We start from the raw sequence: 18,271 nt of genomic DNA, 5'->3' as shown, positions 1-18,271 counted from the left end.
CAGACGGGGATCCTGTGAACTGGTGCGTTCCAGTCTACTGTCCGACAGACACACCCCTCTTTTCTTTTTGACCGGGAAAAACGCTCCAGTGATTGAGGCAGAATGTGAGGGGCCATGTTGTGGGATGAGGCGATTCCTGACGACCAATGGGGAAGCCCCTGGTGTGGGGCCCACGGGCCTCCAGAGAGAGGAGGAGGAGGAGGGGTGGTGGTGGTTGCAAGGTAAATGGAAAGGGTTTACTACAGGTCAGCTTCAGCTATTAGAATCTGAAGAGGGCGGAGGATGCCAAGGGGAAAAGGCTTGCAAACAGAAGAGCGACAAATTAAAAGACGAGAAAAAGAAACACACGGATGCGGACGCACTGCTTATGTTTTATTAGAGTTCATGCAGAAGTCAAACAACACAAAGAGAAATGAGGCAACTCAGGAAAGTAGCAGTCACGCAGCACAGCCTCCCTTATCAGCATCTCTTACCACATCATCCAGAGACACACAAAGAAACGGATTGTTGCTCCGCGGGAGAAAACAAGCCTGAGACGACTTGACGCTGGAATCACCGACAGAGCTCGCACGGATATAAACCAGGTCGATCCTGGGCGGTATCAAACAGGATAGTAACAACATGTATTTCTTTTTAAAACACACATTTGGAGGAAGCTTTGTTGTTTTTCTGTTATTTTTTTTCCTTCAATCAACTGAGAGATTTCTGCGTTACAGAACAGCTGACACACACACACACGCACACAAAGTCGAAACACCAAAACAAGGAAAAACAGGACAAAGGAGGTTTCCCTTTCAAAATGTGCAACGTTGATGCTTTCTTCCAAAGTGTCTGAAGCAAAGTTAATCGTCTGTTTCCGTCATGTGCAAGTCAGTTCACTGAATTAAAGAGTGAGTGAAGCTATTAAAAATATGTTTTTCCTTCATGAGACAAAATGTGTGATTCTCTTACCGCTATGAATCAGCAGTAGACTGCTCTTGGTTGTTTTCGATTTTGTATGGACACATTCAACTCACAAGAATATCCGCATTACCGATAAAACACACCCATGACGATACGTTAGCCAGCAGCAATGTATAAAAAGGAAAACGAAAAACTGAACTCCATAGACAAAAAACACTAAAACGCACACCAATAAGATCATCTCTGTCCCCTAAACACATTCTCATTCCCATGTTCCATTTGTACAATAAAATGATTGCAAATACTGATCTGAAGACGGAACAAAATAATAAAACAGTGCTGAATAAATTATTTCTATGCTTGTCAAACATTTCCTAAATAGATCTCATTAATTACATCAGGTTAAGTGTTAAGTGATTTACAGTACAAGTTGAAAAGGTAATGCGACCGTCAAAGTGCGCGCTTGTCGCCAAGCTTGTTGTGATTGTGTAACATGTTGCATTTATTATTGTCAAAAGAGTGAAATGTCTCAATTTGCAGCGCCGCGTCTGCAGCCGGCTCGCTTCCGAAAAAACAAATGTCACATCGGAAAGGTCAGGCCTTCTAAGATGTCAGCATAAAGAAATAAAAAGAAGAAAATGTGCGACGATAATGTGCGAACAGCATCTGTAGTGTGATATTGGATTCTCATTACATTTCTAGATACTGGGGCTGTAGGTTTTGGAGGACCGGACTACGTGTGAACGACCTAATTATCTCAGATTTTTCACACCCAGAAAAAAAAGAAGCACAAATTTGGTCCTCTGTAGTGGATTTCAGAACAGGAATCATAACACCAAAACAGGAGCTAAAAACCTACGGCCAGAGAGTGAATCTTAACGACAGCATGAGTCTCTTCAGCTACCAGTAAGACCGACTGACTGGCAAATAAAATTCTCAAGCATATAAATTCAGGACACAAATGTTCTGCTCAGCACGAAGATGATTACATAAACAAGAGTAATTATACAGTATTTTCTGGAAGATGGCATTAAAGGGTAACTTTGGTATTTTTTAGACCACTTTTCTTATTATTTCCCCACCCAACGCGGTTAACTAAGGGACCCAAATCGCAATTGGTGATTGTTGAAACAGTGGTAAGCCAAACCGAGATGGTTTTGTTGAGTTGTATTTAGTTTCTGTCGAGTTTAAAATAAGTATGTTTTGCAACGATAAACTTGTTTTTGTAAATGGAGTCTGGTGGCTGTGGTGAGTTGCTCATTCTGATTAAAGAAAAAAGGCAATTCTTTAACGAACAGCTCCATCTCTGTAGAGATACTTTACTATACATACTGTTGTCAGGCACTTGGCCTAACACTCTGAGCCTGGTAGTAGCAAAAACAAGTATTTAAGGTGGATGTAAAGTGACGTGCGGGATTGCCCCAAAGATTAAATTGCAGCCTGTTTTTAATCAAACAAACTGTTGTCACTTAAATAATCCCAAAAATAAATCCCAAAGTTACGCTTTAATACCAACCACCAACTACTAAAAAGAAAAACTGACAGCAGCCTCAAGCTAATAAAATCTCAGCAAAATAATCTCGTGTGACCCCTCAAAAATCATCAAATAACTGCAGTTAAGTCTGTCAAAGAGAAATCTACAACAGGTGACTTAAAGAAGGATAAAGAACACATTTGTTGATGTGCTGCTCCAATCATTTACAATGAAAAATTCTCTTCTTTTTAAATGGAATTCTGTAAATAATGAGATGTATAACTATTCCCTTTTTAATGTGAAAAACCCCAGTGAGGTATTTCTCTATTTTCAGAGCAGCTGCAAGATAAACCCCCCTTTTTTCCCCAAAAAAATCTATATTAAATCAACATCTCTTTCATACATATGTAGCTTAAATATACACACGACTAATAAACTTGACATTTGTCATTTACAGATTTACAATTTAACTCAGAATAACTTGCAAAGGGACTGATACAAACACCAAAACAATATCCTCGCAGGTATGCTCACTGCTCCATTTCAGCAATAACAACTGTGATGTTTTCTGTTGGGGGTTTCTTTAAATGTATAAACTTAGATGGTCAGGTTTGGGCGGCATTAATGCATGCTTTAAGGGCTTGGGTACGAAATTCATTTCCTACTAAATGAGCAGAACAGCAGGACGCTTCTTTTAGAAAACTCTACTTTTAAGATCAGCTGCAACATGAAGCTCTGCAGTCCACAACTGGCGGAGGCGGATGGAGATTCTTCACTCATGAAGAAGAAGAAGAAGAAGGTGAAAGCAGGCTGCCTCACAGTCTCTGACACTGGTCATCATGTCGTCTGGTGTCATGATCAAAACAGGCCATTTGTTTGTTTCTTTTTTCCTTTTCTTGCGAGAAATTAACGGAGAACATGAATAATTCCCTTTTTACATGTACAAATCTCTGTAGCGTGGAACTGAACAGTGTTGTGATGGAGGTGGGTGTGTTCTAGTGTCAGGTCAGTCTGTCCTCGGGTGGTGATTGCTCGGCTGGTTGGGTCTTCGGCCGGGATCTGAAGGACGACGGTTGGAGGTCTAAATGGCGAGCAAAGCGTCCTCCGGCCTCGCCGCTTTCTTGCGGCTGGGGGTTCCCTGTGTGGCGCCCACTTCACCACTGGGGGGCGACGGTAGGCTGGGGGCCATCTCTGCCGCTTTGGCTCTCTCCTCCAGGAACTTGTCGAACTCTGGGAGGCATTGTATCAAAGAGGGAAAACAAAGCGGGGGAATGTGAAGCTGGTTTGGCTGAAATACAGCTGGAGAGCTACAGATAAAGAGATTGATGTTGTCCTACCTTCACTTGTCACGCCCTCTTCGCCTTCATCTCCTTTCTGTTAAAAAGCAAAGAAAACAATGTCACACCTGGGAGCTGACTCTATACGACTAAATCCACAACAAACCACCACACACTACTACGAAGTACAATTATGACCCTGCGCTTGTTCCCCAAAACCAGATTTAACCAATCCACAACAGCACCACGTAGTTTTCACACACTCAACAAGAAGACACTTACCCGTCGTTATCACTTACCCAGAATTATTTTGGAAATCATTACAGTTTTCTTCTATTCTACAGAATACTATGCATACCAAAACAAATCAACCAGTTGCTTCCCCAACCAAAACCACTGGATATCATCGCTCAGTACTGCAACACAGTCTCATAAATGTGTGTAAAATGAGCATGAACCCTTGTAATGCTTCAGCACAAAATAACAGGTGCATTTCTTCCTTTTTATCACATTAAAAAGTTGAATGTTGAAAAAGATTTGGTGCATAACTCATGGTCTCTTTTGCGTATGTGGGTCATTTAGGCCTCAGTATAATTCAAGACGGTGTCATAACTAGTTAAAAGTTCCTTGTAGAATGTTTAAGCGAAGGTATTAAAACATTATTTCTGCGAGGTTCCAAGGTGCGACAGGTTAGCTCGCACATGCAAACCAAAAATCTGTGTGACTAATCATTTTTTATTGATGGCACCGTAATGCACTGGGAATTTAGAAGTTTATTCTTAAATAATTGAATTTATCGCAGTTCCTTTTCGTGTGCAATCTAAATTAATAAACACAGGTATCTGAACCTTTACAATCATTGACCCAATGTGTTAAACAATTCAATTAAAGTATAGAAATTATTCTGGAGCCCTGGTCAGGAAAGTTAGGAAGAGAAAGGGATATGTTACGCAAATGTTCAGCCACAACTAATTAACTTGCACAGTAGAAGAATCTATATCCATTTGAATACATTGATTCATAACCAAAAATGGTGTGTTTCAGTGGCAGGCGACAAACTGATTAGAGTCGTTGGTGGTGAGAGAACATCTCACACTGTATGCAGCAACTCGCACTACATTCAAAACTTCATGCTCATTTTACCAAATTTCGTCATTATAATGACAAAATTATTTGTCCCCACAGCACGCTGTTAGTAACTTAAAGTGAACCATTAACATATGATTGATAAAAAAGTGAGGAAATGTGAAAGAAATGTGTTACCTCCGGGTTTAAAACCATTTTTGAAAGTCAGATGAGGGAAAACAACAGAGTGAAAAGGGAAAGAAAGAGGGAGAGAGAGAGAGAGATAGAACTGCAGGCAGAAATAAAAATCATGACGGGCTCACCACATCAGTACACAGCCACTCCTCTATGTCATCCATGACAGAGGACTGGCCTCCGACACCCTAAGGGGCAGCGTCAAGACCGCCACAGGTGGCCGGAGGGGAGGGGTGCAGCAATGTCACAACAGAAAAGAAAAAAAAAAAAAAAAAAAAACCAGCCCAAACACAAAAAAAAAAAAAATGACTTGAATGAACTTCATTGTTAACTCAAATGCAACTTAAGAAAATAAAAAAAGGTGGTGATAAATGCTTGTGGACAGCGTGGCACAGCACACACACAGGTGATAAGTCGATAAGCAGAACGCTGAGCAAGCTGGTGAGGATGAATGCAGCTAGCGACATCATGCCTGACAGTCAGCAAACACAGTCAGTTCATTTGACCATTCTACCCCGTCGACAGCCCACAGAGCACATTCACACTGGTGGAGAGAGATCAAGCTTGCAGAATTTGTAGTGTTTTACTCTTTGCACTAATTGGTCACAGATATAAAACAAGGTAATAAGTGAAATCTGACACTCATTCCCTTTCCTTCGTGACAGTTCTAATGTGTGTGGTTGGCCACACACACAGCTAAGACAAAGACTATGTCAGTCTTGTTAGTAATGCATTAAAAACAGCCAGAATGGGTGGCACTAAAGCCTTGAGATGCTGCTGTTAAAACTGCAATTAGAATAGCATACAAGCCAGGTTTAGGTCTGTTTTATTCTATGAGTTAACTAATTGAGCGATTAGTAGCATCCAGCAGTGCGAGTTATAAAGCATGGGGGGGGGAATGTCTGCTTCATCGCTGCACAGCTCAATATTCAATGCACAAACAAACACACACTTCGAAATGTTCTTTGACTGAAAATTACAGCTCGCGCTGACCATAATAGCCTGTGTCACTGAGACTCACCGCTCCTGCAGTTGGCTGTAGGACATCTAGAGTGGGAGGAAGACTGCCAGTGGCGTTTCTGTCTTCTGCTGCAGAGCTGAGAAAAGGAGGCAGACTAAGTTTTATTTCATTAATACTGCAGGGAGCTTGTTTTCCTTAATTGAAACCAGGGCCAAATACGTTAATCAACAGGCCAATGCAACAATTGCAACTATCAATATATCATGTAAGCCACTTTTTCAGCAACAGTGCCACAGATTCTCCAGTTCTACCTTCTCCGGTGAGAGTGTTTTGCTTTTCTCTCTTTTCCATTATAAACTTTACATCTCCAGTTTTTACTGTTAAAGCCTGTTGAACATGTCACAGTAGAATTTCTTTCTCTTTATTAATATATTATAGACTAAATAATTCATCAACAGCCCTCAAAATAACTGTTGAATTTGTAAAGCCATACTTAAATTTACACCTTTTAAACTGCACAAACTGTGGTCAATAAAAAGTGAATGTAGAACAGAGTGACCTTACTTCTTGCGTGGTGGTTCAGACAGAGCTCCAGTCCTGGTTTGAGCAAACACATCAAAGTCGTCATCCTGGGCGGGAGGCTTGCAGCTAGCCAGAGAGCTCAAGGTACTGCTCACACTGTCTGCACCCATGTCTGGACAGGAGAAATACACTTTTATGTCAAGTTACCCTCCAGCATAAAAGAGAAGCTGATGGAATTAGCAACCACTGCTGGTAAATGAATGTCAAATGCAGAATCAACTGGTGGCTGAATTAAGTTGCTGACTGTTTGTAGTGGTGCAGGTGGAGTGGTTAAAGGAATAAGTCAACATTAGATGAGAAGAGCAATACCACACTGAAATCAGTGCATTAACTGTAAGAGTTTATTAACTTAGCATAAAGACTAGCAGCATTAGGAAATAGCTAACCTGGCTTTGTCCAAAGTACAAGACTACTACTACTACCAACACCTCTAACACTTGGTATGTACTAGGGTCTATCTCTGTAAATATTAATACAGCAGCCGGGTGTAGTGGCTTCCTGAAATCATACTGGTTGCCTGGCAACCTCAATGACCACTGGATTTGGCACAGTTTTGAACTCTGAACACACCCGGGCTAGGCCTTTTCCCCTACGTCCAGCCTTCATGCTAAAATGAGGCTCAGTTTAGCCTTATTAAAAGGATACATGTGCTTACTGTGAAGTTCATAATTACATAGAATAAGTTTACATGCTTTCATACTCAAAAAAATCAGTTTTCTTGTAACATCCTGTGCTGCAACTCTGTATTCCCCATCGGTCTGAAACGCTCTGTTTTAGTTCCTGTGTCTTTAAGACCCCCCTCCTGAATACCCAGTCTGCTCTGATTGGTCAGCTCACACATGCCTGATCCAGTACAGATAACAACAACAACAGAGCAGTTGTGCTAAATGATTTCATAAAAAATGTATCATGCAAATGCATGACTCTGTGTGAAGTAATGTGATGTCACAAAGTCACAGAATTTAAGTCGGGACTTATGACGAGGCATTTCAGGAGCAATGTTTTGTGTGGGAGAGAAGAGCTTCTGTTGGTGCAGTATTTGACAGTATTTTTTCATTTTTGAGATATTTTACATACATAAGAACCATTAACACACTAAAGGAAACTCCTTAATACCTAGCTAACAAGACAGAAAGCAGATTCAGTGAAGCCAGGTGTACATACCAAGACCAGCCAGGCGGGATGCCAAGGTGGCCGGGGAGGAGGGCCTTCCTGCGGGGGCCACGAGCGCAGCCGGTAGGCTAGTCGGTGCTGCGTTCGGCATGTTGCTGACCACTGCTGGGGAGCCTGGGCCGAGGTCTATGAGGTTGTCCTCTGTGGCCTCACTCAGGACCTGATGAAAAAGAACTGATGAGACACACTGTCGCTCTCATTCCATGTAGGAGCTGAGAGGAGGATTGGGGGGGTTTCTGGCACAAGAGCAAAAACAAATCCTTTTGTGGGAAGCTAAGGAGAGGCAGGGTTATAACAGTATACAGTTCCTTGAATGTCTGAAAATATGGAAGAAAAAAAAAAGTCAACACAAAAAATGAAGGCATGGTGCACTTTAATTCCAAGCTTGGCAAAAAACGTGTTTGTTAGCTTCAGGAGAGCATGAAAATGTCTGTAACTTAGGACAGAACAAAATTAGGTAAGTTTCTTAAAAAACGTTTCTTAAGGGGGACATATGTGTTTGACCAGAAAATAATGGACAAATTAACTTTATTCAGTTAATTTTCATCATCACGTGGACAGTGTTGTGATTTAGTGTAAAGGTACTGGTTATCAATAAAGACAAAACAATCCCCTTAAGAACACAGAAAAACAGAAGGGAGGGAGAAGGGAAGGTTGAATCTTTGGGCTCTGCAGGAGTTCATGTATCAAGATTCATTTTGCAAATCCAAAACTTTTTGTTATAATGCAAACACATCTTGACAGTGATTTAGTGCAATCTTTAGCTTGTGTCACTGTCAGTCTATTTCTGGGTTCATCATATCGTTGGCTGTTGGGGGACTCCATAGACAAAACATGCCATATGGGGTGACAGATACTGGTGAGAGGCAGGGCCCATATTATTTAGCCATGTTTCAACAGTCACTGTGGGGGGGTGACACTGATCATTTAGGGAGGTTGACAATGTTTTCATACTTGCCTGCCTCAGCTAGCCACAGAAACAGAAGAACAGAAAAGAACAGAAAGGAAGAGACAGTGAATACCATTAACATGCCTGTGCAGGGACACAATGTAATGGCATGGCAACTATGGAAGATATGCCATGCCTAATTAAAAATGGAAACCCAATAAAGTGTAAGCAACCTGCCAACAGCCTAGAGCTGCAAGGACTTGTCATTTAATCGATTAGTTGATCAACATAAAAGTTGCCAACTATATTTTATAATCAATTAATCGTTTCAGTCATTATTAAGATATGATGCTGTTTTTCACATTCATACTGGTGTAACTTTGTGTAACTACGAGAATAGGCTTATATGTTTTTAGCTCCTGTCTGTCCAGAACATTATAAACCGCTTAGGAACAGAAAAAAAATAATAGTTCTTCTTCTGAAGAGTCTTTGGGCTTTGGACTCTTCTGACAACTTCTGGGTTTGACATTTTGTAGACTGAGCGATAAATAAATAAAGATGATAAAGATTTTAGATGTTGAAAAAATGTGAAGCAGTTAATAGAGTGATGAGATGGAGACAAAGGGAAACTGATAAAAGGCATGAAGAAAGAAAGGTTCACACTGTGAGCAGCTGTGATGTACAGCACATGGACATGTTAAGGTGCTGCTATACAAAATATGTTCTAAACTTAGACTCTGACATTTTTATCCCTTTTTTGGGGAGACTTTGGGGAGACAGTCAGACTCCTATATGTCAGATCACAAGTATACAGAAATAAAGAATAATGACTTCTGATTGATACTGAAAAGCTTTCAACAGTTCTGCCAGGTCTTTTGGCTGATGAATCCAAGAGGACCCTTCAGAGTAAACCTCTCTGCTCGCTCCCAGGCTGTGACTGGACTGCCAGTTATATTTCATTCTGGCATGAACAACACAATCGATCTCCAAATACAACCGGATCAATTTTCAGCCCTTCCTAAAATGTTATGAGTTTAGCATTCACAACTACATTATTGCAGTCAGTGTTTCCCCCTACTGGACAGAACCTGAATGCAACAGGCTGGCTGGGTGTATTGTATGAAGACAATGAAAAGCAGAATATTCAGCATGAAATACAGAAATGTAAACGGCATTGTCAAAAAAAGATTTCTGATGCAAATAAATGCAATGAATGACTTTGTTGGGTTTCCACTTAATTAGGCATGTACATCTGGTCAATCACGGATAGGTAACCGACAGATAACAGCAATTTGAAAGGGACATTGTAAAGCTTGGCAGGTAATGTTTCATGCAAATCCACACTATTGACACAGAGAGGTGCCGACATCAGAGGATGAGAAACCATGAGCGGTGATGCAAATATTGGGTGTTTCACCACCTGAATTAGGAACTGCTGACTCACCCCATTGTTGACACTCTGAGCTGAGGACCTCCCAGACCTAAACCTCTCATACCTGAGAGAAGGAAAGGATAACATGAAAGAAAGGACAAAGAACTCTCAAGCTTACCGAACTTCAAGTGCGCAAACAAACAAGTCAATGTAAAGGTGAGTTTGAATGTGCATGCTTTTCCCTCAAAAAGAGGAAATTCCATCTGCATTTGTATGCACATTTCTAACCTTTCATAGCGTAGGAAAATATTATTAAGGTCATCGTTGACATGCAGCAGCTCCTCAGTCACCGCCTCATTGGAAACGCAGGAGATGAGCTCCATTATCCTCTGCTGCATGGCTCTACAAGTCCTGTTCAACTCCTAGTCACACACACATTCGCACAGAACAAATATATAAAAACACACATGTGTGCAGCGGTGTCAGGTTACTGTTTTTAAACAATCTTTTTATACTTTCATATTTGTCAATTTAGACACAAACACACAAGTGGTGCCTTGCCTGTAGTAACTCATAATCTGAAGCGTCCTCCTGTCCCGGGACCATCTCAGTCAACATCTCTGACATCACTTTAGTGTTTCCACGAACAATGTCCAACTCGCTGCGCAGCCGGCAAATCTGTATGTCAGAGTTTAATCCATGTACAATTAGTTGATTGCCTGGAAAACTGGTGTTACAAAGTTATCCAAGCAGCCATTAGTATTGCTGAGGTCACTAAGCTCCCAGCCAGGGGGGCGTTTGCTGGAGAGAACATGGAAAGCTCAGCTAATACAAGCAGTGAAGTAGAAAAATTAAGCGTGAAGGACTACAACTTGTTAAATGTACATTTACAGTAACACTTACAGTAAGCTGCTCAAACAAGTTGAAATAGTTAGCTAAAAGTGATGGATACCCAGCTGAAGCAGTTAACAAAGAAATATATAAATGGCTGAAATAGCTAAATGTAATGGATCAGCTGCTGAGTACGTTAGCAATAACAAATGAAAACTCTGAGAGTAAGCAGAGAGTATGGATAACTTGTTGTTTAAGCATCCAGTTTCTGCCCCTCGAAGTTGTGGAAGTAATATGAATAGAAGCATAGCTAAAACAACAACATTACTGCAAATTAAGTCATATGAAAACAACAATGTTACCAATTAAGTGTGTAAAAAAACCCTCCTGATTGAAAATTAATTCCCAAATATATGTTCAGAACAAGACAGGTGGTGTCAATAAAGAGGAAGTGAAGACCGTGTCTGACAAAAAGGTTACGTTTGTGAACCACAAACCATTTTGTTTGGTTTGTTTGGACAGGTGCAAACAATGCCGTTTTGTATGGCAGGGCACAAAAGAAGAAACCTGAAAATGAAGACGTCTGTCCTCTTGTTAGTTTGTACCTGTTCAGCTGTAGGATTTATGGATCCAGAGGCATGGATGTTGGGGACCTGAGGGGCATTGTAGGCTGGTGGGACAGCTTGAGGTGTGGGCTGAGTAGTGGTGGTGGCGTACTTATGTAGGGTGGAGTCGCCCTCTGGGGCAGATGCCACCTAGAAGCAACAGAAGGAGAGAGAGAAATACATAAAAGACTGTGACAAATTACCTGGCGGACAATCACATTATGCTCGGGTCTTTGCACAGTAACGTCTGGACACATTTAAGCTGCTTAGTTTACCCTCTGAGGTGTGTGTATGGGTGACAGTGTCTCCAGCTCCGACATTGGGAACTCGATGCCTTTCCTCTTCAGCTCCTCATAGATCTGAACCACGCCCGTGAGGTCCGGACTGCTCCTGAATGCATCAGCCCATGCCTGGAAAATGGAAAGTGAGAAAAGCGTTCAAAGATGAAGAGAGAGTGAGACGGAACAACAAAACAATGGGTAAAGGGAGGGTTGACACAGCAGACAAAGCAAGGGATGTCAGAATACTAAAAGAGTCCTGTTCTCTGATCATTTCTGTTTGTCTGCCTTGAATACATTCAGTCAGCAAACCACAAAGCTCTTGGCTTCTCTCTCTCTCAGCAGCGGATGGGCTTAAGCCAAACTGGGCCATTACAACTGTTCAAACACATTACACTCTTTTAGAAAAAAAGGGGACAAGAACTTAAAAGGACATCTTTATTCACAAGCAATCTACACTTCAAGCTGGAAGCAACTTTGATCTAAAATTCAAATTTCCAAGACGGGTCTATTAATTTGGGTGAAAACAAATAAATGAGGGCGATTGCAAAACCAACAGGATGAAACTACTTCGAGTGACTTCAGTGTTGTAATGACTATTAACTGCACACACGTGAAACTCCTCAGCGCCCACACACACACACACCTGAGAGACGAGACAGGTGGTTGGGTAACTGTAATACAACAATAATTGCTGTTGTGTAAAGGGAGCGCTCTTAATTCTACATTTTCCCACACAGTTTTCCCAGCTCGCCTTCTTCTCACAAACTTGTCTGGCTAATGACTACACAAATGAGAGGCAATTAGAATTTCTCCCCTTCTCTCCTCTCACAGCTACTGCATGGCCCCTCTCCTGGGTCCATGCTGCATGCTGTGGTCACATGGTTTCCCTGGTGGAAATTAGAGCAGCCCACATGAGCCTGGCAGTTACCTGAGCTGTGACAGGTAACTCGAGCTGCTCCTGGCTGAAGCCCTGGAGACACTGCACTTTACCTGAGGCTCTGCCTGGGGATGACAGGACCGCTGCACAGCTACTCTTATTATAATAAACACCTACGCTGCAAACCTTTCACGCTGATGAGCAGCATTACAAAGGAAAACGCAGAGACTCAGCACGCCTCGTGGGAAGAACCTATTAGGGTTTATGACATGCGACGAGTACACTTACATGATAAACAACACATGGCAATAAACTGACAGTTGATGCAAGCAATGTTCCTGCTATCTTACCTGAATCAGGGCGAGCACTTTATCTTGAACGATCGTGGGCGGGTTGTTTTTAGGGGAGATGATTTTAACAAGCACGCCATCGACAAAGTCCCTGCTAGTGACCAAAGCATGAAAGCGATGGCCGCAGTTCTTCACACACGTCTCCAGGACCTGACAGATGCAGAGAGGAAATAACATTAGGCGATCTGTGAATCAAATCCTGTTAAAGTCAAACACAGACTGGACATGATATTTTAGATTGCAAATTCTCTGTGCGCTCCGTCCTGAATGCAAATGATGTGATACAATCTAAGTGGCCGCGAGCGATTTCTTTTACATGAGATAACATTATATGAGAGGAAACGGAGACACAAACATGGATGTAAGTAAACAAATTGTAGTTGTCATCCTGCTTTTAACTCACCGTTAGAGCCAGCATCACTTCCCTGTAATTCCTGTTGCCATTCAGCCTCTTCTTCACTGCTCTAATTGCATCCTTTGGCCTGCACACAAACACAAACAAACATGAATGGCATAGTACATTATGCCACAGATGAAAACAACTATCAAGAACTTAATGACTGCAGGCTTTAGGGGGCATTTTGAAATGGCACTGACATGGCTATGGACCACGTGCAATAATTGGGAAGAATGCCAGGCGCAGGCACATGTCAATGATTCTTTGGCTTTTCACAATCTCTGTATTGACAAAGGGACTCCAGGGTTGTAATAATTAACTTCTGAATTCTTCGAACACAGATCAAATCAGCCTCACAGCAGTGGGCGTGTGGCACCCCTTTCATTGCCACGAGAGAAGGAAAAAAGTAGACCTGTTTTTTTTTTGTTTTTTTTACAGATTGCTGATATACAGTACAGTACAGTACAGTACAGTGCACCAGGCCAGACTCATTTGAGCCAGTTCACAACCCAGTAATCAAACAAGACCTCACACACCAGCTTAAACATACACTACAAGGTTAATGGAGGGCTGAGATAAGCAATGAGGCCTTGCCTAAGTCCACCTTGCATAGCCAGAGCTAGTAGGCTCCCTGTCTTAGAGTGACACAGATAAAGCAAAGAGAAACAGGACTGATTATAATAGGAGATCTTGCCGTAGCAATGCATTACGTAGGCAGCCCATGAACAAGGAGGACAGAAATAAACTAATGCCTTTAAGAGTAAATCACTAGCAGATATGGATACTGATTGGTTTTTCTCAGTTAGTCACTCACCCATCCTCTGTTTCATTGATGATGTCACATATTTCCATGTTGAGGGTCCAGTCTTCACTTTGCAGAGAGCCGTCAGTGGCTCTCTCTGGAAGACACAAGTGGTTATTTAGGAGAGTAACCTGCACAGATGTCTCATTTAAACACCACAGACCAATTACATGACGCTCACTGGTGGCTAGCTGCCTATTAGCTAACTTAGCTATTAGTCAGCATTTAAAATACAAGCAAATGTATCTGTTAATGTTTTAAGGACTGGCCTATGAATTGGCAGTTACAGAAAACGCCTATTTAATTTGTTAACGATACCGCTAGCACAATGACAGCAGATGTTCAGGTTACTACTAGTTAGCGAGGCGGCTAACGGTAACGTTCCAGCTGTACAGAACTCATTCAGGGACGTTAGCATGCTAACGGCAGCGAGCCCGTAAACGACTGCCACACGACAAAGACACATTTCCAGGACATAGATATCTATCTCCGCGCGGTTAAGTTGTCAAAACATCTGTTTACATACCAATGCAATGCCCCACAGGGGTACTGTAAGGATTTCCCAAAAGGAACTCCATCTTGCTAGACAACAAACAACTCAGTCCATGGGATGATGATGATGATACATGAGGAAACGTCAACCATGTCCCGCCCACAGGGCAGCGTAATTGGTCAACGAATCCTGACCTTTTGCTTGATTGGACAGCTACGATATCAGTCATGGCAGTAGGCGATTGTAAATAAAAGGCACCAAAGGTTGCATCGATAAATTTCAAATTGCTATTTTATGACCGCCGCACTCACCCTGACCTGAGCTGATGCAGACAGAGAACACACACCCATATTGTAATCATGACAGACATAAACAGTTTTACCATGTTTTGGTTTTAATTCAGAGTTAATTATGTCACTGACAAAATATTGCTTACAGTAGATGCCAAGAGAAGAGAAAAATTAGAGTGACATTCTCTTAATTACTCTGATCCATTTCATTTCTGATCCAGCTGTAAAGGAAACAAAAATTAAGCAATAAACATGACTACTGGAGGTGGATGAAGTCCTAATTTAAATTTTTTTGTAGCGTTGCAGGTGATATTGCCAATAATAATCGATAACTACAGAGGTATGTGTGCATTATCAAATACTTTACCACAGAAAATAATAAGAATGTAGCAGATTCACCAAGTGGAAGAATATTATGTATATGCAGTACACAATGACAGAACACTACACACAGCACAGTTGGTATGAATAATGTGCTGTTAGTAGAGCATATGCACTCTGCCGGTATTCAAATATGGTGAAAGCAGGCATGGAGTTAACAGTCCACCACCAAACACACAACAACATTAGTCACCATTCTCTCGAAAGCAGGCCCAGTGTCCAAAATGTCACGGATGACTGAGAACTGACTGGAAACTCGGTGAAGGGCATCACACTTGGCAGCTGCCACACAAAAACACGGCAAAAATCCAGCCAATGTTTTACTGGAGGGAGATGACTCGATAACAGATCACAGACGCAGCAGTTGTCGCTGATAAATCGGATGTGTTTTGTGTTGGTCTGCGCGGATTTAGACACATGGATAAACAGAGGTGCCCGGGGAGCACGTCCATTTGAGGGCAGATTTGCTGCGTGCTCACAAAGACTTTTCTGTGTGGAGCTTGTCCTTCTCAGTCCTGCATCAGTTTGCGTTTGACAGTTGAACTCTCGGATGAGAGGTGAACAAAGAGGGTTCCAGCAGCAGTCCGTGCCCTCAGCTCGTACATGTCGTAGTCGTGGGCCCACTCCACGTTTCCCCACTGCCGAATCTGTGCAGGGGCAAACAAATTAGAGGGTCAAATAGGGAATAATGACAGCATCTGCAAACAGAGCAGCATTTGCAGAAATTCCGCAAGAAGGTAAAACCAAGACACAGAAGAGCAAAGTCAGCTTTTATACTGCTTTGGACGTTGTGTGCTGCACCAGGTTAGATTTAATTGGAAATATGATTTAAACGCAAGAGGGCGCTGTTCATCCAGAGTAAATGAAGCAAACCTTTTTGAGTTTCTGACAATTGACAATCACCTTCTCTTTCTGCTCTTGATAAAGCAAATGAAAACCTTGACTGAAGAAGCAAATATTGCCTTTGCAAGAAAAAATACCATGATTTCTGGGAAATCATGAAAATAATAACAACAACAGCATCACAAGCGTCTTGACCAGGGTCTCATTTGTTTATGGTTATTGCAGACCCGAATAATGCTAGCCAAAAGAGTATATGGAAAAACATCTTTGCAGCTCTCATACCTGATACTCTTCCTCCAGTCTTGACAGAAGCACAGCCTGTTCTACGCTCAGATGTCTGTCAATCATCGCCATCGCCAGAACGACAGACTTCAGTTGGGTGATCACAAACTCAAGGCCTGAACAGCACAAAAGCACATTAACGTTACAGCTCATTTCCTCATTTTTGTTGTAGAATTTACAGCTACTACACAACCTATGTCACATGAAATTGCTTATCTTGGATCAGTTTGAAGATGTTTTACCTGTCAGGGACCAGAAGTTGTAAGAATTCAGGTGTTGCCTGAATGTTTCTTTGGTTGCCTCTGGGATCTCAGGACCCAAAATACTGGACGAGGCACCAATAGTGACATTATATCTGCAAATTGAGTTTTAAAATATAAAGTTAATAATACGATAAATTAATGAAACAGTCTTTAACACCTTAACTATGAAGAAAGCTGTTACCTGTTTTCAATCCAGTGCAGCGCTGGGTCCCACTCATTCTTCTGCAGCTCAACCAAACCATAGGGCTCATCTACTCTGTAACTGAACAAATCATAAAAAAACATTAACAGTTAAAGCCACAACTGTGAGTAACTTGGATTCAATCAAAAAAGAAAATATTTAAATGTCATTGAAAATTAGAAACAACATGCAACCCCTGTTAGAGTTAATAGGAAAGAGAGTATTTTACCAGACAGTATCAGTCTCCAGGTACTTCAGGGCAGCACTGATCATTTGGTCTTTGCTGCGTTCTGTAGGGTTGTCCAGGGCTGTGTTGCACAGGGTGGTCTGCAGGAAGAGAAAGTACCAATACTCTGTCAGTTACAGTTTTAGTTAACTTTTCTTTAATCGGATATTTAAAAAGATCATGGTAAAAATCTTACAGGACCTCAATCTAGATATAAATCGACCCTAAATATGGTCTGACCCCAAGGATAAGTATCTCTGCTTTAAATCAAATCCAATCCCAGAGTCGCACCATGTGCATTGTGTAGAACTTGAGTGTGTCCCTTTGAGCATCCCATTCGGTTGCCACAGCGATGGCGAGGGCTTCATTTGGGACCGCGAACAGCTTCCCTCCAGGAGTTTTCAGTTTCCTTCTGTCAAGGTTTATCTCATAGGCACCACCTTGATGAAAATTGAAAAATGCAGGATATTCAATAAAGCAGAAGAATGACAGATATGTGGAGAAGCAAGTGCTTGTTAAGCTGCAATTTCTGCATAAATAAAACAATCCATCCTTTCACTTCAAAATTAATTTAGCATCCTCAGTCCCAGTACTGCCATACTTGTTCAAATCTGACACTTACCTTCACCTTGGGATATGCTGACATCTTGGTAAAACTTTTTTCTTTCTGAAAACAGCAGAAAACATAGAGCAGGGTTAAATTTCACAAATGTAATCCTGCTGCAGAAAGACTGAGTTTTTAACCACTTCTCATCTTACCTGCTGTAGCTGTGGAGTATTTCAGAGCAGACCCAAGCTGCTGACTTCTTGGGCACACTTTACTGACTGAAAGGGCATTTCCAAACTGACTGTGAAGTCTAACAAGGCTCCTGAACATAGCTGCAGTTGTGTGGAGATGCAATGTTTTGAAGAAAAGCTAACTGGAGAGGCTAGCTGCCTGTTTTAGCTAGGCTACCTCTGTATGGCCACAGTTCATCAATTAATTAAATGCAACATTTCTATATATTTTCTTATTAGCATCAAGTCTCGTTCACACTCTACGAGCTATCCTTATAAAGTCGCTATGTTACTATTTACCGCCGAACATTTCACCCTCAGCTCTCTGCTGCTGTGTTCAAAAGCACGCGTGTGACCTTCCGTGCCTGACAGATAGCGTCGCAAATTCTTTGGATATATGGGAAATGTAGTTTTTTAAGTGCTTATACGCACACTTACACAACAGGAAGAAACTACACCCACATATTCCCATGGAGCATTTCCGCAAGCCCAACCAATGGA

At 41.7% G+C, this 18,271-nt stretch overlaps 2 protein-coding genes across 3 annotated transcripts; both read right to left on the bottom strand.

Annotated features, from left to right (window-relative positions):
• Positions 1-351: 351 nt before the first annotated feature.
• tom1l2 (target of myb1 like 2 membrane trafficking protein) lies at positions 352-14,715 on the bottom strand. Of its 2 annotated transcripts, XM_037080662.1 has the most exons (15): positions 14,561-14,715; positions 14,047-14,131; positions 13,239-13,317; positions 12,836-12,985; positions 11,603-11,737; positions 11,328-11,477; positions 10,453-10,569; positions 10,180-10,313; positions 9,964-10,015; positions 7,622-7,790; positions 6,440-6,569; positions 5,936-6,011; positions 5,043-5,102; positions 3,715-3,751; positions 352-3,607 (listed from the first exon to the last, which is right to left on the bottom strand). In XM_037080662.1, the coding sequence occupies exons 1-15, from the start codon at positions 14,610-14,612 to the stop codon at positions 3,459-3,461; spliced, it is 1,575 nt and encodes a 524-aa protein (XP_036936557.1). In that variant the 5' UTR covers positions 14,613-14,715; the 3' UTR covers positions 352-3,458. The 2 variants fall into 2 exon arrangements, with proteins under 2 accessions (XP_036936557.1, XP_036936558.1); XM_037080663.1 differs by lacking the exon at positions 5,043-5,102.
• Positions 14,716-14,898: 183 nt separating this feature from the next.
• On the bottom strand, positions 14,899-18,133 carry atpaf2 (ATP synthase mitochondrial F1 complex assembly factor 2). Its single transcript, XM_037080664.1, has 8 exons — positions 17,753-18,133; positions 17,616-17,660; positions 17,285-17,433; positions 16,997-17,094; positions 16,768-16,848; positions 16,566-16,678; positions 16,324-16,439; positions 14,899-15,845 (listed from the first exon to the last, which is right to left on the bottom strand). The coding sequence occupies exons 1-8, from the start codon at positions 17,868-17,870 to the stop codon at positions 15,708-15,710; spliced, it is 858 nt and encodes a 285-aa protein (XP_036936559.1). The 5' UTR covers positions 17,871-18,133; the 3' UTR covers positions 14,899-15,707.
• Between the last annotated feature and the right edge of the window lie 138 nt (positions 18,134-18,271).

The sequence above is a fragment of the Acanthopagrus latus genome, chromosome 20 (genome assembly GCF_904848185.1).
Source record: "Acanthopagrus latus isolate v.2019 chromosome 20, fAcaLat1.1, whole genome shotgun sequence".
Classification (NCBI taxonomy): Eukaryota; Metazoa; Chordata; class Actinopteri; order Spariformes; family Sparidae; genus Acanthopagrus; species Acanthopagrus latus.
The sequence above is the reverse complement of the archived record's forward strand: the minus strand, read 5'-3'. Positions and strand labels throughout refer to the sequence as shown.

Excerpts from the sequence above, each read along its gene's own strand:
- tom1l2 (XM_037080662.1), bottom strand. The coding sequence starts at position 14,612 with ATGGAGTTCCTTTTGGGAAATCCTTACAGTACCCCTGTGGGGCATTGC. Across the intron at positions 10,314-10,452 it reads CAGATTATGAGTTACTACAG|GAGTTGAACAGGACTTGTAG; the intron begins GCAAGGCACCAC and ends GTGTGTGACTAG. Across the intron at positions 3,752-5,042 it reads AGTGGCTGTGTACTGATGTG|AAAGGAGATGAAGGCGAAGA; the intron begins GTGAGCCCGTCA and ends GCTTTTTAACAG.
- atpaf2 (XM_037080664.1), bottom strand. The coding sequence starts at position 17,870 with ATGTTCAGGAGCCTTGTTAGACTTCACAGTCAGTTTGGAAATGCCCTT. Across the intron at positions 16,679-16,767 it reads CTGCACTGGATTGAAAACAG|ATATAATGTCACTATTGGTG; the intron begins GTAACAGCTTTC and ends CTCAATTTGCAG. Across the intron at positions 15,846-16,323 it reads GACTGGAGGAAGAGTATCAG|ATTCGGCAGTGGGGAAACGT; the intron begins GTATGAGAGCTG and ends GCCCCTGCACAG.